This window comes from Heterodontus francisci, chromosome 17 (assembly GCF_036365525.1).
Source record: "Heterodontus francisci isolate sHetFra1 chromosome 17, sHetFra1.hap1, whole genome shotgun sequence".
NCBI classification, from domain to species: Eukaryota; Metazoa; Chordata; class Chondrichthyes; order Heterodontiformes; family Heterodontidae; genus Heterodontus; species Heterodontus francisci.
Genome location: NC_090387.1, coordinates 84,825,447 through 84,846,929, shown reverse-complemented (window position 1 = coordinate 84,846,929; position 21,483 = coordinate 84,825,447). Strand labels below are relative to the sequence as shown.

General features: G+C 41.3%; 1 protein-coding gene across 1 annotated transcript in view; it reads left to right on the top strand.

Moving 5' to 3' along the window:
* The window catches only part of cnot1 (CCR4-NOT transcription complex, subunit 1), a 198,867-nt gene that overhangs the window by 34,063 nt on the left and 143,321 nt on the right, over window positions 1-21,483 (top strand). Inside the window, exons 4-8 of the mRNA XM_068048909.1 lie at window positions 6,854-6,922; window positions 7,044-7,098; window positions 9,549-9,752; window positions 17,148-17,316; window positions 20,996-21,122. Of these exons, the coding sequence (XP_067905010.1) occupies window positions 6,854-6,922; window positions 7,044-7,098; window positions 9,549-9,752; window positions 17,148-17,316; window positions 20,996-21,122 (624 nt within the window). The remainder of the gene's footprint in view (window positions 1-6,853; window positions 6,923-7,043; window positions 7,099-9,548; window positions 9,753-17,147; window positions 17,317-20,995; window positions 21,123-21,483) is intronic.

The window sequence follows — 21,483 nt, the reverse complement described above, 5'->3', positions numbered from 1 at the left end:
TTGCTCGATCTTCATCTAGTGCCAACTTCTGAACCCATTTCATTATTCCAAGCACCATCTCTTTATTTCATTGTAGAGGTGAGAGACAGTGATGGCATGTCCTTGCTCTATGCCTTTTAACTTTCAATTTTCTATATGCTCACATAGAAAATAGGAGCAGGAGTAGGCCATTCAGCCCTTCAGGCCTGCTCCACCATTCAAAATAGATCATGGCTGATCGTCTAATTCAGTACTCTGTTCCCGCTTTCTCCCCATATCCCTTGATCTCTTTGGCATTAAGAATTATATCTATCTCCGGAGATATTTAGTATAAGCTCTCACCTATATGTGCAGACAGCTGGACACAGAGGTGAAGGAAGTGTCAGGACCTTTGAAATGTGTTTCTAGTATTAGTTCCTTAAAGTATCTTAACAGTTATATGCATCAGAATTCTCATTGTCCCAGGGTGTTGGTGTGAAGATAGAATTGTCATATAAAGTGATCATGGCAAAGATGCAATTTATGACAGCAATGGAGAAGTTGCTCCCCCAAAAGGCACTGGATGCTGGGTCAGTTGATATTTTCAAGACTGAGATAAATGGATGTATAAATGGAGTTGAGGTACAGGTCGTCTAAAATGTAACATTGATGGGACAGACTCAGAGTTGAATGGCCCACTCCTGTTCCTATGTTTCTGTGTACATGCAGCATTTTGCATGAGCATCTTGATGGAAGAAGGGGATATTCATGGAAGTTACTATTTAATGTCTAACCAGTGGTCTGATGAAAAGATTTTGACCTGAATATGTAAAGGCTCACAACAGATGAAATTTACATTGTACTGTTCGGACCTGTGCATTTCCCGATTCTCCTTCACTTGAATGTTCACAATACCACCAGATAGAGGGCAGATTTCAGGAAGAATGGGTCTCTTAAAACAGCATTGTGCAGCAGTAACCCTTCTAATTGATGCCGGGCCCATGTTTGACACCCATCTCTTCAATAATTGTGTGTGTGCACATGAAACTTTTTTCCAACTGTTGCTTTATTGCATTATTGGAGGCAAGGATGTTTATGGCATCAATTCTTTTACAGTGCTTGTAGAATTTATTTTAAAAGTAGAAAGCCAGCCCATTAAGAAATTTAATCCCCCCCCCAACCACCATATTTTGGAATTCATAATTCATAAGTTGAATTACGTGAAAACAAACTTGTAAATTACTGATGTTTTAAATGCTTAAATAAAATCAATTGTAGTTTATATCTGTAAAGTGGGTTGTAGAAATAAATCTGTTGAGTACTAAATCATTACTGTTATTTCAAACTGTTGTTTCAATGTCTTGGAAGAATTTTCCCGAGGGGCATGTGCCTTGGGAACATAGGAACAGGAGGCAGCCATTTAGCCCCTCGAGCCTTTCCTGTATATTCAGTGAGATCATGGCTGGTCTGTGACATAACTCTATATGCCCATTTTTGCACCATATTCCTTAATACCTTCGACAGATTTATTTTGACCAATCTTAGATTTGAGGTTAATAATTGATGTAGCGTCAGTTGCTGTTTGTGGAAGAAAGTTCTAAACTTCTACCACCCGCTGTGTGTCAAAGTACTTTCTAATTTCATTCCAGAAAGGTCTGGCTCTAATTTTTAGACTATGTCCCTTGTCCTATTCTCCCCATCCAGCAAGAATAGTTTCTCTATCCACTCTGTTACCCTTCATATCTTAAAAACTTTGATCAAATCACCTTAAACCTTCTAAATTCCAGGGAATACATCCCTAAATTTATGTAATTTCTCCTCTTAATTTAAGCCTTGGAGTTCAGGTATCATTCCTAGTGGTGCCGAGAATTGCTCACACTACTCCAGGTGAGGTCTAATGAAGGCTTTGTATAACTGTAGCGTAACTTCTATCCCCCTTTTATTCTAGTCCTCTAGATATAAGGGCCAGTATTCCATTAGTCTTTTTGAGTATTTTCTGCACCTGTTCATGATATTTTAATCTATTGTTACGACCAAAGTAAGAGGCGTGTACTATCTTTTCTAGTTCCACTTTTCCACAGGTCACAACTTGTATTTAAATGTTTACCCAGTTACTGATGCAGTCAATCATATATTCTACTCTTTATCCTAGAATAAAATACACCACCCAGGTTTCTTTAATAAATCACAGAATTATCAGTTCATTATCAAACAAGACTTATCCAGTAACGAAGCAAAGCATGAACACACAGATTGAAATATGAAAGTTCCCTTTTTAAATTCTCTCCCCCCACTCGCACCCACACACACAGAAAAAATTCTCTCTGCAGAAGTCTGTTCCAAAAAAAGACAAAAAGAATACTTTGGCCAAACACTTGCTAATTCTCTAAGAAAAAAGAGAAGCTATAGAAGGAAGTCAGTCGTCCATCTTGGTTTGGAGTCTGGGTATATGGAGACAGATCACTGGGATCTTTTATAAAGCAGTTCTTTTCAGGCAGCGTTGAGAATTAATCTGGAAGGTTTTTCCAGCTTCTCGGGAGAGATGCAGCACCAAGGATTTTAGCTCTCCCACACTGGATCTTTGCAGGGTTTCTTCAAGGAAGTAGAGAAAGAGATGAGTTGGGTGGTTTTTCCTTGGCAAGTTGATCCCCAGCTGTCTTCAGAACAGTTCACACCCCAACTGAACTAAAACAATATCAAAAATGAAACCACAAACAGAAAGTCAACCTCCTAACCTCCATAAACCATGACATATGACTTTTCTGTAAACATCTTCCCCAGGGCACCAAGGTTTCTGTTGTTTATTGAGCTTAAAGCACATAATTTCCAGCAAAGGTTGTTTTCAGACAACATCTCACTGTCCTTTAAGTCAACTGTCAACAGCAAAACAAAGTCCAGCACTTATGAAATCTTCAGCCTTCCAATGAATCCATCTCCATAATTTTTAATTGAGTCCTCAAAAAAACTTTAAAAATATACAAATATCTTCATAACACTATGTTCATGTTAATTGTTTATTAATTGTGTTCGTGTATACAGGTATTGGGCACTAACTGGGGATTCATTTGTACCCCTTTACGTAAACAAGCACTGAAACTGTGTTTGTGGGCCTAGGAGGCGCTTGCTTGTAATATGTAACTCTGGAAATAACTGCTTATAAAAGTGTGTGAAGATTGCCTCCAGTTCAGTTCTATCCTTCAAATGACTTTCTGGAATATAATATATGGACCCCTAAGACTCTTGGGACTCCACTGTTTCTGGCTTTTCACCATTGAGAGAGTGCTTTGCTCTATCCTTTTTAGGTCCAAAGTGGATGGCCTTAAATTTGCTTACATTGAAATCCATTTGCCACAGTTATTGCCATTGACTTAGTCTATACATATGTAGAATTTTCTGGGGTCGCGGAAGTTTTGCCAAAAAAGTAATTTGTGTTAATTTCAGTGTCTAAAGAAGTTCTGTACTTCCCTTCCATACGAGCACACTCACATCATGTGTCTACCTCTCTCTGGCTGTCTTGCTCTCTCTGCCGTCAAAACCTCTCTTCCTATCTACATGCGCAATCTTCCAGTCTCTGTCTCCCTCTGTTGCTCTGCATTGTGGTTCAGGAAGACTGGCAGTGGTGGTGGGGTCTTGCCCTAGCTGTTGCATCATGTCCTGATTTCAGTCTATGCTATTTGTTAGCAATTTTTCAATTTGAATTTTGTATTTGCACCTGCATAGGGATCTCAACTTCTGCAAAATCCTATCCTGACATTGTGAACTTAAACAAGAATTGCAAACCAAGTCAATGTATATCAATCCTACCTCCCCAATTCAGCATCCTTTTAATCCTCCTTGTTGGCCTGGTATTGTGCTTTCTCAATTGAGGTACAGCATCCAGCAATTGAAGTTGCATTTGTGACTTCCAAGCGACTCTAAATGGTTGTGCTCTTGCATCACTGAAGGGATTAAATATGACAAACATTTGCTGTGAACCATTCCTGACTATGTGGATGTTGAAGTTTAATTATATAGGGTTTAGCTTGGCACAGAAGCAGTTTCCGCTCCCGTATCAGAATTGAGCATAGGCAGAAAATTTGCAAGTCTCCTTTGCCCACAAATATGTATTGATGAAGCTGTATTCTGTCATCCAACATGATTGGTGGGAAAGCAGACTTTTGGGTTTCTATATCCCTGCAACCAAGATGTCCCAAGTCACTGGCAATTGTTGCAAACAGTACGTATTGTCCAGGGGGGAATGCCCTTTCTGCTGAAACCAGTGTTGATCCTGTTAGACTCTTACATTGAGCATCAGGGATGCCAGAATGAGAGAGAGTAAGGTATTACATAGAAACATAGGAAATAGGAGCAGGAGTAGGCCCTTCAGGCCTGTTCCACCATTCGAAAAAGATCCTGGCTGATCGTCTAATTCAGTACCCTGTTACTGCTTTCTCCCCATATCCCTTGATCGCTTTGGCATTAAGAAATATATCTATCTCCTTCTTGAATATATTTAATGACTTGGCCTCCACTGCCTTCTGCAGTAGAGAATTCCACAGGTTTGCCACCCTCTGAGTGAAGACATTTCTCTTCATTTCGGTTCTAAGTGGCATACCCCATATCTGGAGACTGTGACCCCTGATTCTGAACTCCCCAGCCATCGGGGACAACCTCACTGTATCTAGCCTGTCTAGCCCTGTTAGAATTTTATAGGTTTCTGTGAGATTCCCCTCTCATTCTTCTAAACTCTAGTGAATATAGGCCGAGTTGACCGAATCTCTCCTCATATGCCAATCCTACCATCCCAGGAATCAGCAAAGTAAATCTTGTTTGCACTCCCTCCATGACAAGAATATCCTTCCTCGGATAAGGAGACCAAAACTGCACACAATACTCCAAATGTGGTCTCACCAAGGCCCTATATAACTACAGTAAGACATCCTTGCTCCTGTACTTAAATCCTCTTGCAATGTACGCCAACATACTATTCGCCTTCCTAACTGCATGCTGCACCTGAATGCTTGCTTTCAGCGACTGGTATACAAGGACACCCAGGTCTCGTTGCACCTCCCCCTTTCCCAATCTATCACCATTCAGATAATTAATAATAATGGTATTGGTTGAGAGCCCTTCTAGGATTTTAAGAATTCCATTACTGCTACATGCTTAGCCATTAGAATTCTACCCTTATACAGGCAATGTTTAGATGGTTTATAATTTGTGTGCTGGTCATGGCACGAAGCCAGAAAGAGACATGTCTTGTAGGACCTCAAATGTGGAACACCGTTTAGTTGTTGTCTGAGATAATGGAGTTCATGACTTCAACCAAGTCATTCAAGAAAAGAGGCAACTTTACAGAAGAGCAAATTAGCTTTTCTTCCTTTTGAGGCAGAAGAGGACATGAGGAAATGACTGTTGTTGTGGGTGTTTGCTCAGGGCTATGGCCGGCTGATGGCACTGACTGAGCCATCTGAGCATAATGCAAGGATTGTTTCTTAATTGTGTCAAACAAAAGCAGGTCCTGAATTGAGTGCGGGTGTGAGAATTGAGTAGCGCGATGATTTTCCTTGTCATATTCCATAGAATTCTAGCTACCACTCTCTGTACTGTGAGGAAATAATTTGTGAAAATTTGTTCTGGGCGGTCTGTCCACCACAGGTCTGATGGCTACCTCCTGCTCTCCAAATATTGAAAGGTTTTTGTTCAGGTGTAGCCACCAGGAACAGGTAAAATATGGTGCATTCCTGTTTATTGCTGGCTTTCATCACTCCACAGTACGTAAACAACTGAATGTTTTATTCATAGCAAGGCTTTAAATGTTTGTGCCTGTTTTAACCAGCTGACCTTGCATAAGCTGTCTATTCAGTTCAGTTTGGTTACCATTCAGATTTCTGCTTCAACCAGGAATCTGATGTGGTTATTTGGACAATGTTATCTGGATGGCTGAGCAATTGCCAAAATAGCCCAGAACAAAAGTGAGTGTTCCTGCTTCCAGAAACTTCTATTGCCACAGCCTCAGTCTTTTACTCTCCTTTCTTCTCTCTCACCTTCCCCAACCTGAGTTACTGGACCACATTGTAGTCGGGGAGTTATATCCATGGATTTGAGAATAGACATAGATTTCTTTAGACACTTGGATGAAGGAGGCCTTAGAAAGCTTTCTTATCCACTTAGTTGGCCCTTATGGAAAATTTTAAATAAGGTTGAGCATTCCTAAGGCAAGTAATGTAACATACATTCTCAATATTTAGTAAGTGATTGAAATTCCCATTCACTGTCCCTTGTTGAAAACACGATGTGTGGTTTTTCTTCAGAGAAAGTATTTCACTTGTAGTGAATTTTCAGTGGTAAGAATTATGTAATTTTTTTTCATTTTTGTGCCTTTGCTTTTAGTGTTCTATTCTGCTCAGAAATTGCTTTCTGCTGAAAAGGGGCGCGGAAGCCCATATCTTTTCGAGATTTTTTTTATCTTCATTGTGTCCATTTTTTCTTCTTATTGCAATTCACAGTCTTGCCCCTTGTGCGTCTGTTTGCTTCAGAATTTGCCAAATCGAAATTAATGTCTTCACTTAACTAAGCTTGAGGTCGAAGAGGAAGCTTATTAATAAATAATGACTGTTTACAAGTTGTCAAAGAATGAACAACAATGAGTCCAGCAGATTATCTGGTAAAAGGTGGAAATGCACAGAGTTGATACTTTGGACATAACTCTTCTGGTAAATGGTTCTCCCCTGCATCCCCTGAAAAGTTGATCGATCTTCCTCTTTCAGATGCTGTCTGTGTAGTTTCCACCAGCTTTTGTTTTTATATTGCATATCTAACATTTGTGAGTTTAATTTCACCTTAACTGATAACAGCCTAAATTACACCAACTTTTCGTTCAAGATTTGTCTAATTAATCCTACTTTTCTTTCAGAGTCTGAAACCTTCACCCCATCTGTTTACTCAACTTAGTAAAGTGCTCAAGTTAAGCAAGGTTCAAGAGGTAAGGGAATGTGATGCGTAGCACAACCATGCTGTTTCAACAGACGTGGTCCTTGCATGTCTCTCTTCCAGTTTATTCGTGATGCACTTATATTGTGGCATTGTGCACTTCTGTGTTTCAGGTCATCTTTGGCCTTGCATTGCTGAATTCTTCTAGCTCAGATCTGCGAGGGTTTGGTGAGTGACGACTTATTTATACATACAATACATTTTCAACCTGTGTGTTTGTAGGTGCTGTGAAGTTACGCCATCTGAATAATTACATTAGTGGTATATGAAAGTTTGGGTTAGCATGCAGTCTACGTCTTGGACCTAGGCTTGAATCCAGTCCAGACTAATGGGATGAGAGTAGTTCTTTCTTGCCTTCCCCTCTGGCTATAACAGTTTAACATGAAATATTAGCGTCAACCTAATTCTGAGTGTGGGGATACCTGCATAAAAATGGTTCATAAATTGAATTTTGCTCAGAAAAGGTGGTGTTGGAAACATTCTTTTAAAAAGAAGTAACTAGTACATCAAGGTTGTTAGAAGCAATGAAGTTGGAAGGGTAAAATGACAAGTTACTATAGGTGATATTTGGTGTAAGGTTCTCCCAAGCAGAAATTTAATCTAAAAGAAAAGCAAAATACTTCGGATGCTGTAAATCTGAAACAAAAACAAGAAATGCTGGAACCACTCAGCAGGCCTGGCAGCATCTGTGGAAAGAGAAGCAGAGTTAACGTTTCGGGTCAGTGACCCTTCTTCGGAACTGACAAATATTAGAAATGTCAAAGGTTATAAGTGAGGTGGGGGTGGGGCAAGAGATAACAAAGGAGAAGGTGTAGATTGTCCAAGGCCACATAGCTGACCAAAAGGTCATGGAGCAAAGGCAAACAATATGTTAATGGTGTGTTGAAAGATAAAGCATTAGTACAGATAAGGTGTTAACGGACTGAAGATTGAACAGCAGCAAGTGCAAACATGAAAAAAAAAGTGGGTAAGCAAATTGAACAAACTAAGATGAAATGAAATAATGCAAAAAAAAAAGATTGTTAAAAATGTAAAAAAAAAAGAAACAAAGAAAAAATAACTAAAAATGAAAGTAAAATGGGGGGCTGTCATACTCTGAAATTATTGAACTCAATGTTCAGTCCGGCAGGCTGTAGTGTGCCTAATCGGTAGATGAGATGCTGTTCCTCGAGCTTGTGTTGATGTTCACTGGAACACTGCAGCAATCCCAGGACAGAGATGTGAGCATGAGAGCAGGGGGGAGTGTTGAAATGGTAAGCAACCGGAAACTCAAGGTCCTGCTTGCGGACTGAGCGGAGGTGTTCCGCAAAGCGGTCACCCAGTCTGCGCTTGGTCTCCCCAATGTAGAGGAGATCACATTGTGAGCAGCAAATACAGTATACTACATTGAAAGAAGTACAAGTAAATCGCTGCTTCACCTAAAAGGAGTGTTTGGGGCCTGGGATAGTGAGGAGAGAGGAGGTAAATGGGCAGGTAAATTTAATCTACTTGGGCTAGAGTGTGCTTAGATTTGTACGCCTAACTGCTCAAGCTACATAATATGAGCTAGAGAAGAAATTGCTTGGAAGAATATGCTTGTTTCCAGAAACAATGCAATGTGTTAATTTTTACATTTGTAGATAAATTGCACAGAACCACTTGATACCAAGCTGGGGTCTTGGGTTAGCCGAAATTATCTGTACTGCACTGCTTTTTAACGAGTTGTCTTCTCTGGTTGAGGCATTTTCTTTAACAATAGTTCCAGCACTCCGTTATTTTTATTTCAAATTAGCAGCATTGCAGTTTAAGAAAAATCTCTTATCTATTCCATATTGCTGTTTACATTAGCTGTTGTTGGAATTGTAGGAGATTCTAGAGGAATCAGGAGTTGAAAGCCATTCTTTGTAGGATGACCTGTTTGTATTGGTTTTTGTTTTGGTTGTAGCATCAGATTATATCGGTATTGTACACATTTGGCTTTCGATGAAAGAGGTTTAAGTTTTTTCAAGTCTTTCCATTTAATGATTTCAGTAAGACAGTATATAGTACTTTGGTACATTCTGAATGAGGAACCTTAGTTCACAACCTTATCCCTCCTTTTTGGTATTTATTTCTGTGGATTTGATTTAGCAGGAAGAGATGAACTGTTCTTTGGCAGAAAAATGGAAAATTTTTAATAAAAACCTTTAAATCTAGAAAGAACGCTAGATTTAATTGCATGTGATTTCAGTTTTATTCAAGTGCTTTCAGTGGGATTACATATTCACTCTTTCTCCAGCCCCCCATTATTTGTTCTGTACCTGCTCAAGACTTCATCTACAGAGGAACCTTAATTATCCATTATAGTGGAGAGCCTCCCTCTATCTCATAAGATAATGGAAATTTGCAGATAATTGAAAATTCTCAAAGTGGTACTGTCAAATTTGAACACTTTGCCCCTATCTGCCAGTCTGCCCAAGTCCTTTCCAGCAGTACTCACTTCTCCATTGTCAGGTTAAACTGTCCCATTAGCTCATCCCCAACTCGTAGACTGAGCTTCTCCCACGCATCTACCTGCTACTGCATTTGCCAGTGTTGCCACCGAACAGGATATAGGTTGATATTGCCCTTCTAACTAACTTGTTTTTCTTGAATTTCAGCTCTCCAGTTCGTGAAACAGAAGCTTCCAGATCTGCTGCGATCTTACATCGACGCAGACGTAAGCGGGAACCAGGAAGGTGGCTTTCAGGATATTGCAATAGAAGTCCTGCACCTGCTCCTCTCCCATCTCCTTTTCGGGCAAAAAGGAGCTTTTGGTGTTGGACAGGAACAGATTGACGCTTTTCTTAAGACATTGCGCAGAGGTAAGCAAAGCATGGATGTATAATCTGTAATATTGCTGAAAAAAGAGACATGCTGTCGAAGCTTTTCATCTTGCACTCATCAGGATAGATGCAAGAATGCCAAATTTCTTAGAAAGCAACAATTTATACAGCATGAGAAAAGGTGTGCTGATTGGTTGGCAGGTAGACTCTGGTTGGGGAGGGTTGAAACTAAATTGGGGGTGGGGGATGGGCACCAGCATATAGAAGTAGAAAAGAGGAATAAGGTGCATAATGCGAGTGTGTTGGACAGTACTGGAGAGGGGAGTAGCTACGTATTAAGAGTAGACTGAGAAGGGCTACAAGAAATGCAAAGACAGGATTACAATGCATGCATATAAATGCACAAAGTGTAGTGAATAAGGTTGGTGAGCTACAAGCACAAAAAGCAGTATGGGAATATTATGTTGTGGCAATAACAAGCGTGGTTTGAAAATGGTGAGGACTGGGTGCTTAATATATAAGGATATAAAGTATTCAGACAAAATAGTCAAGGAAAAAAGGGGGGTGAGGTGGCAGTACTGATTAGGGAAGAACATTGTAGTGTTGGAAAGGGGATGTCCTTGAATGGGCAAGGATAGAATCTATTTGGTTAGAGTTGAGAAGCAAAAAGGGTATGATCACGTTACTAGGGGTATTCTATAGGCCTCCAAATAGTGCGAGAGGGGAGCACATCTGCAGGGAAATCACAGATGTGCAAGAGCTATAGAGTGGTGATATTGGGGGACGTTAATTACCTAATATCGACTGGGATAATGTTAGAGTAAAGGGTAAGAAAGGGGAAGAATTTCTGAAATGTGCTCAGGAGAACTTCCTTAATCGGTATGTTCTCGGCCCAACTAGAACGGAAGTATTGCTGGATGTGGTGCTGGGAAGTGAGGTGGGCTAAGTGCACCAAATGTCTGTGTGGGAGCAATTGGGTAAGAGTGATCATCATATCATAAGCTTTAGACTCAATGCAGGAAAACAAGGAATGGTATAAGGTAGAACTTCTAGATTTGAAGAGGGCTAATTTCAATGCCATTAGAAAGGATCTAGCCAGGATAAAATGGAACCAAAGACTGACAAGGAAAAGCTGCAACGAGCAATGGATTATCTTTAAGGAAGAGATGCTTCAGGTACAGGCTAGGTACATTCCAACAAGGGCGAAAGGTAGGGGAACCAAAGCCAGGTCTCCTTGGATGACGAGGGAGATGGAGAATATGATGAAACAAACAAGGTGTATGATGCATGTCAGGTGAATTCTTCAAGTGAGAACCAGTTGAGAGGGGAGGTGAAGAGGAAAATAAGACTGGCAAAGAGAGAATATCAGAATAGAATGGCAGTCAACATAAACGGAATCCAAAAATCTTCGAATGGCATGCATATATTAAGTGGGTAGTAACATCAAGGCAGCATTTGACCGAGTATGGCACCAAGGAGCCCTAGCAAAACTCGACTCAATTGGAATCGGGGAAAACTCTCGGCTGGTTGAAGTCATACCTAGAGCAAAGGAAGATGTTTGTGGTTATTGGAGGTCAATCATCTCAGTTTCAGGACATCACTGCGGGAGTTCCTCAGGGTAGTGTCCTAGGCCCAACCATCTTCAGCTGCTTCATCAATGACTTTCCTTCAATCATAAGGTCAAAAGTGGGGATGTTTGCTGCTGATAGCACAATGTTCAGCACCATTCATGACTCCTCAGATACTGAAGCAGTCCGTGTAGAAATGCGGCAAGACCTGGACAATATCCAAGTTTGGGCTGATAAGTGGCAAGTAACATTCGTGCCACACAAGTGCCAGGCAATGACCAGCAAGAGAATCTAACCATGTCCCCTTGACATTCAATGGCATTACCATTGCTGAATTCCCACTGTCAACATCCTGGGGACTACCAGTGACCAGAAACTGAACTGGAGTAGCCATATAAATACTGTGGCTACAAGAGAAGGTCAGAGTCTAGGAATCCTGCGACGAGTAACTTACCTGACTCCCCAAAGCCTGTCCACCATCTACAAGGCACAAGTCAGGAGTGTAATGGAATACTCTCCACTTGCCTGGATGGCTGCAGCTCCAATAACACTCAAGAAGCTCGACACCATCCAGGACAAAGCAGCCCGCTTGATTGGCACCCCATCCACAAACATTCACTCCCTCCACCACTGACGCACAGTGGCAGCAGTGTGTACCGTCTACAAGATGCACTGCAGCAACACACCAAGGCTTCTGATACAGTACCATCCAAACCCACGACCTCTATCACCTGGAAGGACAAGGGCAGCAGTTGTATGGGAACACCACTGCCTGCAAGTTCCATTCCAAGACACACACCATCTGACTTGGAACTATATCGCTGTTCCTTCACTGTCACTGGGTCAAAATCCTGGAACTCCCTTCCTAACAGCACTGTGAGTGTACTTACCCTACATGGACTGCAGCAGTTCACTACCTTCTCCAGGGCAGTTAGGGACGGGCAATAAATGCTGTCCTAGCCAGCAGCGTCCACATCCCATGAATGAATTAAAAAAAAAAGTAAGAGGTGGATTGGGGCCTATTAGGGACAGAGGGTGATATATGCTTGGAAGCACAGGGCAAGGCTAGAATACTTAATAAACACTCATACAACGTATGCATTAAGGAAGAGAAATATGACTATATCGGTAGAAGCGGAGACAGTAGAGGCAATGGGTAGGGTAAGAATTGAGAAGAGTTACAGGAAAGGTTGGCTATGCTTAGGGTAGATAAGTCACATGGTCCAGGCGGCTTGCATCGCATGTTGCTAAAGGAAGTGGGACTGGAGATGGTGGAAGGACTTTCCATAATCTTCCAATCTTCCCTAGATACCGGGGTGGTACCATAGGATTGGAAATGCAAATGTGACACCCTAATACAAGAAAGGGTGTAAGGACAGTCCTGGCAACTACAGGCCAGTTAGTTTAACATCGGTGAGTAAGGTTTCAGTAACAATAATCAAGGAAAACAGTCAACAGGCACAGAGTTTTGAATTAATTAAGGACAGCCAGCACAGATTTGTAAAAGGCAGAACATGCTTGACTAAATTAATTGAATTGTTTGATGTAACGAAGAATGTTGATGAAGGGAATGTGATGGATGTTGTCTATATGGATTTTAAGAAAGCGTTTGCTAAGTGCCATGTAAAAGGCTGGTTAACAAAGTTGAGGCACATGGAATGGGAGGTCAGTGTCCAATTGGATAAAAAATTGGCTTAAGGACAGAAAACAGCAAGTCGTGGTAAATTATTGTTTTTCAGACTGGAGGATGGTAGTGGTGTTCCTCAAGGGTCAGTGTTCGGACCACTGCTTTTTTTGCTATATATAAATGACTATGGGATTAATGTAGGATTAGTATAAATGGGTGGTTGATGGTCGGCACAGACTCGGTGGGCCGAAGGGCCTGTTTCAGTGCTGTATCTCTCTATGACTCTATAACTATGACTTGGATCTTGAACTACAGAGTCAAATTTCAAAACTTGCCAATGATACCAAATTTGGAGGAGTGACAAACCGTGAAGATGATGCAAACCGTCTGCAACAGGACATAGGCTAGCAGAATGGGCAGACAAGTGGTAGATGGAATTTAATACAGGCATGTGTGAGGTGATATATTTTGACAGAAGGGATAGGGTGAGGCAATATAGACTTAATGCTGGAGTTCTAAAGCGTGTACATCAATCTTCAAAGGTGGCAGGACATATTGAAAGTGGTTAGGGATCTTGGGCTTCGTAAATAGAGGTATTGAGTACAAAAGTAGGGAAGTTATGCTGAACCTTTATAAAGTTCTGCTTCAGCCCCAACTAGAGTATTGTGTCCAGTTCTGATCACACTTCAAGAAGGGTGAGGGTCCTTGAGAGGGTGCAGAGGAGATTTACCAGAATGGTTACAGGGACGAAGGATTTTAGTTACAAGGTTAGATTGGAAAAGCTGGGGTGGTTCTCCCTGGAGCAAAGAAGATTGAAGGGAGATTTGATAGAGGTGTATAAGATTATGACAGGCCTAGATAAGTTAGCAAGGAAAAACTGTTCCTATTAACTGATGGTACAAGGTTTTAGGCAAGAGATGCAGGGGGAATGTGAAGAATAAATTTTTTTACTCAGGAAGTGGTAATAACCTGGAACTCGCTCACAAGCGTGATGAATGAGAAGATAATCAATGATTTTAAAAGGAAATTGGATGCACATGTGAAAGAAATAAACTTTTAGGGCTATGTGGATCAAGAGAGGAAGTGGAACAGACTGGATTGCTCCAGAGAGAGCCAGCATGGATACGACGGGCCAAATGGCCACGTTCTGTGTCGTAAATGACTATGACTCTGGCTTGTGTCAGATGCCGAGAGCTCAATACCATGGACAGCATATAGGCATACGGAAAGAGTAAGGGTGAAGCTGAAAAGGAAAAGGGCATGAAAAAATATTGGCAAGTAAAATGAAGGAAAATCCAAAGATGTTCTGGAACTACATAAAGAGCAAGAGGATAACTGAAGAAAATGTAGGGCAGATTAGAGACCAATAAAGTATCATGCGTGTGGATACGGAAGATGTAGGCATGGTTCTTGATGAATATTTTGTGTCTGTCTTCACAAAACGGGGGAACAAAGCACACATTGTAGTTAGAGGCGTGTGAAATATTGCTGGGATAAAAATACTGAGGGAGGAAATAGCAAGGGGTTTTAGCATCCGTGAAATGTTAAAAGTAGGGCCCAGATGAAATGTATCCCAGGCTATTAAGAGAAGCAAGGGAAGAAATTGCAGAGACTCTGATCATCATTTTCCAGTCCCCTCTGACTACAGGCATGGTGTTGAAGGACTGGAGGATTGCTAATGTTTTACCATTGCTCAAAAATGAGGAAAGGGTAGTGCTTACAGATTATTGGAAAAAAATTCTGAGGGACGGTATAAATTGCATTTGGAAAGACACATTAATCAAGGACAGTCAGCACAGATTTGTTAAGGGAAGGTTGTGTCTGCCAAACTTGATTGAATATTCTGAGGTAACAAGGAGGGTCGATGAGGGAGGGGCATTTGATGTAGCCTACATAGATTTTAGCAAGGCCTCTGACAAGGCCCTACATGGCAGACTGGTCAGTGGGATTCAAGGGCAAGTGGTAAGTTGGATCTAAAATTGGCTCATCGGCAGGAAGAAAAGGGTAGTGGACGACCGTTCTTTTTAATACTGCAAGGCTGTTTCCAGTGGGGTTCCCCAGGGCTCAGTGCTTTTCATGATATGTATCAATGATTTAGACTTAAATGTAGGGGGCATGATTAACGAGTTTGCAGATGAAACGAAAGTTTGCCATGTGACTGATAGTGAGGCAGAAATCTGTAGACTGCCGGAAGATATCCGTGGACTGATCAAGTGGGCAGAAAAGTGGTGAATGGAATTCAATCCAGAGAAGTGTGAGGTATTGCATTTGGAGAGGGAAAACAAGGCAAGGGAATACACAATAAATGGTAGGGTACTGAGAAGGGTAGAGGACAGAGAGACTTTGAGTGCATGTCCACAGATCCCTCAAGTTAGCAGGGCAGGTAGATAAGGTGGTCAAGAAGGCCTATGGGATACTTTCCCTTAATGACTGAGGCATAGAATATAAGAGCAGGTGTTTATACTCCAACTGTATAATACTAGTTTGGCCACAGCTGGAGTACTGTGTACAGTTCTAGTCACAGCATTACATAAAGGATGTGATTGCACTAGAGAGGGTACAGAGGAGATTTACAAGGATGTTGCCAAGAATGGAGAATTCTTGCTATGCCGAAAGATTGGATAGGCTGGGTTTGTTTTCTTAGAGAGAGAGAGGAGGCTAAGGGGAGATTTAGTGGAGGTGTATAAAGTTGAGGGGCCTAGATAGATTGGATAGGAAGGACCTATTTCTATTCGCAAGAGAGGTCAACAACCAGGGGCAGAGATTGAAAGTAATTGTTAGAAGAATTAGAGGTGAGTTGAGAAATTTTTTCATCCAGAGGGTTGTGGGTGTTTGGAACCCACTGCCTGAAAGGGTGGTTGAGGCAGAAACCCTCATTGCATTTTTAAAAAAGACTTGGATATGCACTTGAAGTGCTGTGATCTACCAGGGTACTGACCAAGAGCTGGAAAATGGGATTAGGCTGGATAGCTCACTTCCTGTGCCCTTTAGTGTCTATGTTTCTATATTTCTATGCTCCATGGAATGCCTGAAGCTCCCAATGTTGGCTGTCTTAGAAATTTTTGAAATTCTTTTTTGGGCGTCAGTGGTAAGGCCAGCATTTATTGCTCATTCCCAGTTGCCCTGAGAAGGTGGTATTGAGCCTCTTTCTTGAAGTGTTTATATGGTGAAAGTGTTCACAAATATTATAAGCCCCAATAGCGCAGTAGCAAAATGCCCACATGAAGTGCTCCTGATTCATATAGCTTCAGCATTGCGATGGTTTAGCCAGTTTATCCATTGAGTGGATGAGCTGTAGAGACTGTCAAAATCCTGAGTTTGATCCTTGGCTCAAGCTGAGTTAACGGATTTCAATCAGTGGAGTGGCTGAGTATGATACAGTTGGTCTTGGTGTTTCTTTCTGGGTAAGGTAGGATATGAATCCTGGTCCTGATCAGTCCCAAAGTGTGTGTGCCTGTGTACTTATGTCAGGTAAGAACAGGCTAGGATTGGCTGTGGTTGAATAATCTGCTGACATTCACTGTTGAGGCTTATCCATGAATAATAGCCATGAAAATGAGGAGACAGAGGGTCCTAAATGCCAAGTGAGTTGATTTCAGCAACCAACCTGTGCTTTTGAGAGGGCGAAGTTGAGAAAGAGATTGCTCTGAGCTGCTTTGGCTGCTAGTTTGCACTTGCCACCTAGCATGCTGGAAGTTGGGAAAGGGCAAGTGCACTGTACTTCACATTGCCAAGCTTATATGTGCATTCCTGAGGTACAGTTCTACAGGTGCTGGTCTCCTCTGCTACCTTGTCTAAATGGGCATTCCTTATAATTGTAGATAGCGTTGACAGGATATTCAACTTTGGTTGGGACATTGTATCCAAGCTGATTGTGTCCTCACCCAACATTCATTGCTCATCTATGCTACATTGAATGGGGAGGTACTAGGTAGTGGCTGTGCCAGAAGGATAAGGCAGGGACGGGTGAGGGAGAAGAAATTACAGGAGAGAATGTTGTCTGGATGGTCTCTGACAGTGATCTGGGGCAGGTTGCATATTATGTGGGCTGGCAGGCAAAGAATGTGGGTGGAAATAGAAAGGGAAATTTATCCAACCCTTGTCAGGAATTGTTTTAATCACATTTTTGGGATAAATGACTAGGTTTTTGGAGGGATCTCTTCTCTTGATTTCTGTATCTGTTGATACACCCTTAAAAGCACTGCATTTATTACTGTTTCTTGAATTTTTTTAAACCAGATTTTCCGCAAGAGCGTTGCCCTGTGGTGCTTGCACCACTGCTATATCCTGAAAAACGGGACATTCTGATGGATAGGATCCTGTCTGATTCGGGAGGGATAGCGAAAACAATGATGGACAGCTCACTAGCAGATTTTATGCAAGAAGTAGGCTATGGCTTTTGTACAAGGTAAATATAAATCCATTTGTAATTGACTTTCATTGGGCTATTTGTAAATAATGCTCACCTCATTAAGTTTACCTCCCAGTTCGTGCAATCTTTATTTCAGTTCTACTCTTGAATTGCTGGAATTTTTCCCTCAGTTTGTTCGATGAATAGCAAGGATCCCGTCTGCTTTCATTAAAAAAAAAATGAAGTTCTCTTGCTGGTTTGTTCTTTGTGAATATTAAATTGAGTGTTCCAGCCCTCTGCTAGAAAAGTGTTCTTTACTAAACTGCACTCGGGAGTTGCTGAGTATAATCATGTGGGCTGCATTAAAGGTGAAATGACGGTAGCATTCAAGCAGTAAAGTTCTTGAATATAAATATTGCTGCTGGGGGCAGTGAGTTCTGCCAGTGCCATCAACACTTGCTGCTCATAAAGTGAGCTTTTAAACTTGAGTTTTAATGAATTAACCCTTTTGAGGATGAATTCTTCTATTTCGTTTCCCCCCCCCCCCTCCCCCAAATGTTCTGAAACAAAAAAAACGGCAAATACAAAACACAGGTACCTAATTCCAGATCTCTGCAAATGTAGCTCTAAACGATGCATGAAAGTGGTTTGAAAGTATGACTGGCATATTTTTCTTTCCCTCCATTAGGACAGCCTAATGTAGTAACATAGCTGAGATCTGGTGGGGTGGGGGCAGCGGAGAGGGAAGAGAATTAAAACATGCACTGCATCACTGTGGTGCAGTAGTACTCCCAGCACTTAGAATATTATTGGTAATTTGAACACTGAGATTAATTTTACCTTGTGGGGAAAGTAAAACCCTTCATGTTTGAAAGGTACAACTGTTAGATTAAATTATTAAACTGCCAGCTCGGTGGTGAAATAACCACTTGAGTCTGCAATCACTGCGGTTCACCAATGAATAGTGACCTAGTTTATGCTTGTAGGGAAGTGAGATGGATTCAATGCTGCATTTGACTTCGGCGTTTTTGACGCCGACAGTTGGAAACCTTTTTATTCATAGCAATAATGGGTTTGCAGATTGGGTGTGCAGATGTCTAGTGAAATTTAATGCAGAAAATTGTAATGTGATGCATTCTGAGGTTAAAAAGGAAAGAAATGTGTATATAAATGGTAAATCTTTATAAAGAGTAGAGGAGCAAAAATACTTGAGCCATGTATGCAAATTCGAGAATGCTGTTTGTAATGGAAATGACAATTGGGACACTAGGTTGTATAAGAGTTAAGGTCAGCCCGCAGTTGGAAAATTGTGTCCAGTTTTGTATGCTTTACTTTGGGATGAATGTGAATATATGGAGAGAGTCCAAATGCACTGAGATGATCTCAGGGAAGCAAGGCTTTATTATGAACGGAGACCAGAGAAGCTATTTTCTAGAATAGAGAAGGTTGAAAATTAGAGGTGTTCAAATTTATAACATTAATTCAGGTAAGTAAGGAAAAAGTATTTATATTTGTTAACCAGAGGGTATAAATTTAAGATAATTGAACAGAGAGAATTTTTTTTACACGAGATTGTCGGGATATGGAATGGCCTCCCAGAACCAATGGTGAAAGCATAATCAGTTGTGGAAAGAGCACGGTAATGGGGCCAAGTGAATAGCTCTTTGAGAGCAGGTGCAACGGGCTGTTCCTGTGTTGTAAAATTCTATGACATTGGTTCCATTGAGCACAAAATGTTGTTCCTGTTGTAGGGACTCCGGCCAAAACCTTCCTGCTGTAATGTTTGTGGCATCCATACTGAGCATATGGACCTCTTGAAATGAGCAAATGCCCTACTTAAACAACAGTCTTTAAAGTTTTCCTCTGCTGCACAGTAGAAGATTCCTTGCTGAGAGTGCAGACAGGATACTTGCTCCCAAGATGCTGCTCGTGCTACAAACAGCCTCTTGCATTTTTTGTTTTCCTCATTCTACCTATGGGTAACTGCACAAGCTCAGGTGGCATGTCCCAAGTAGTACAGTTGGATCAGAGAACTTGTACAGTTCTAAATTGTGGCCACTAACTCGTGTCTTGACACATGGTGGTATCGCACAATGGTGCAATAATCTGTGTCACCTGTAAACATTAATAGAGAATTTTAAACTTCTTTACTTTTTGGTTCTTGTCCACAGGTCCCTTAAGTCTACTAATGTTCATTAATGTCCATGTATACATTCTTTGTAAAAACAGTCATTAGTGAATGCAGCAGAGAATCGGTGAAGTGATAATGTCGCTTCGCAGTTAGTGGTGCTCTGTTAGTGCAGACCCAAAGCCCTGGATGGAGAGCTGTAAAGGCATGTGTCACAAGGCGTTGGGAATCTGTGTTCTTCAGTTCAGTGCTCCCTAAAACTTATAAGATACTGAAGTTCAGACTGGGAATTCACAAGAACACAAGAAATAGGAGAAGAAGTAGACCATATGGTCCACCGAGCCTGCTCCATCATTCCATACAATCATAGCTGATCTTGGGCTTCAATTCCACTTTCCTGCCTGCTCCCCATATCCCTTGATTCCCTGAGAGACCAAAAGTCTATCCATCCCAGCATTAAATGTATTCAACGATGGAGCATCCGCAACACTCTGGGTAGAGAATTCCAAAGATTAACAACCCTTTGAGTGTAGTAATTTTTCCTCATCTCAGTCCTGAACGATCGGCCCCTTATCCTGAGACTGTGCCCCTGCGTTCTAGATTCCCCGACCAGCGGAAACAATCTCTCAACTTCTACCCTCTCAAGCCCTTTCTGAATCTTGTATGTCTCAATTAGGTCGCCTCTCATTCTTCTAAACTCCAGAGAATATAGACCCAATTTACTCAGCCTCTCATCATAGGACAACCCCTTCATCCCAGGGACCAATTTAGTAAATCTTCACTGCACTGCCTCCAGTGCAAGTACATCCTTCTTAAATGTGGAGACCAAAACTGCACACAGTATTCCAGGTGCAGTCTCATCAAAGCCCTGTGCAATTTTAGTAAGACTTCTTTATTCCTGTACTCCAATCCCCTTACAATAAAAGCCAACATGCCATGCCATTTGCCTTCCTAAAATTTGTGTGTTATACTGCTATTCCCCTTAAAATTACATGCTTGTGGTAAATCTATGCATGTCCATCTTACATTCACCCTTTTATCGTGGCACTTATTTTATCATGAGCCTGGTGTAGCATGAGTAATAAGATGGTATTGAGATCCTGATTGTTGAATCTGTCCCCTGTGATTTACATTTTGTGACAGATTATAGAGTGTTGATTTGTTTTGTATGTTGTTTTCTAAAAACTAGTTGGATTGCAGTTATGATCAGGATGCTGTTCTATGATCTACCTTTAAATGTGTGCCCTGCCTGTGGGAGAGTCATGCTATAGTTTGCTGTTGATTGTGTGTCCAGTTGGAGGGTACATGTGAACAAGTAACTGTTACAGGTGTCTCCCTTTACGACATTTAGAATTCAAAATGTTTTTCCTCCAGGGAAGGAGGCATTTTTATGGGGGTTGACTTTGCACAAATTTATTATTGCAGTATGAAGACTACATTGATGTTGAGGCTACTCTCCCAATAAACGCTGCAAGTTCTACATCCGTTTTAGTATTGAGTCAAAGTTTCAGTCAAAGAAATCCATTATTTTTGGTTCTGTACTTGCAAGTAATTGTATCTTGGAAAATAAAGCTTTCTCACTAACTGAGCATTAATCTTTTTTTTTAGTGCTGAAGAATGCCACCAGATCATTTTGCAGTTTGGGCTTCGGGAAGTAACAGCTTCTCAGGTTGCCAGGGTGTTGGGAATGATGGCTCGGACGCATTCAGGCTTGACCGATGGCATTTCCTTACAAGTAAGAATAATGCAAGGAAGTGAAAACATCGGAATATATGAAGAACTTGTAGGGTTATGCTGTTGAACTAATGAGATACAGCATCAACATGGTGTGGTTTTCTTTATACCAGCAGCTTGGTGCCGCTGTTCAATTCAGGTATTTCTATCACAGCTTTGTCATTCCCCTGGTTGTTTCCTCAGCTGGGACTCATTTAGTCATGTGAGGATACTGACCTTCAATCATATGCCATGCAGCCAAGGTTCCCACTAGTAACCACATCACCATATATTCCAAGTCCTCTGCAGGATAACCTCATATCCACACACAGCCTTCAGTGTCTCAGCTTCCTGTTGTCTATGTAATGTAACAGTTTTGAACC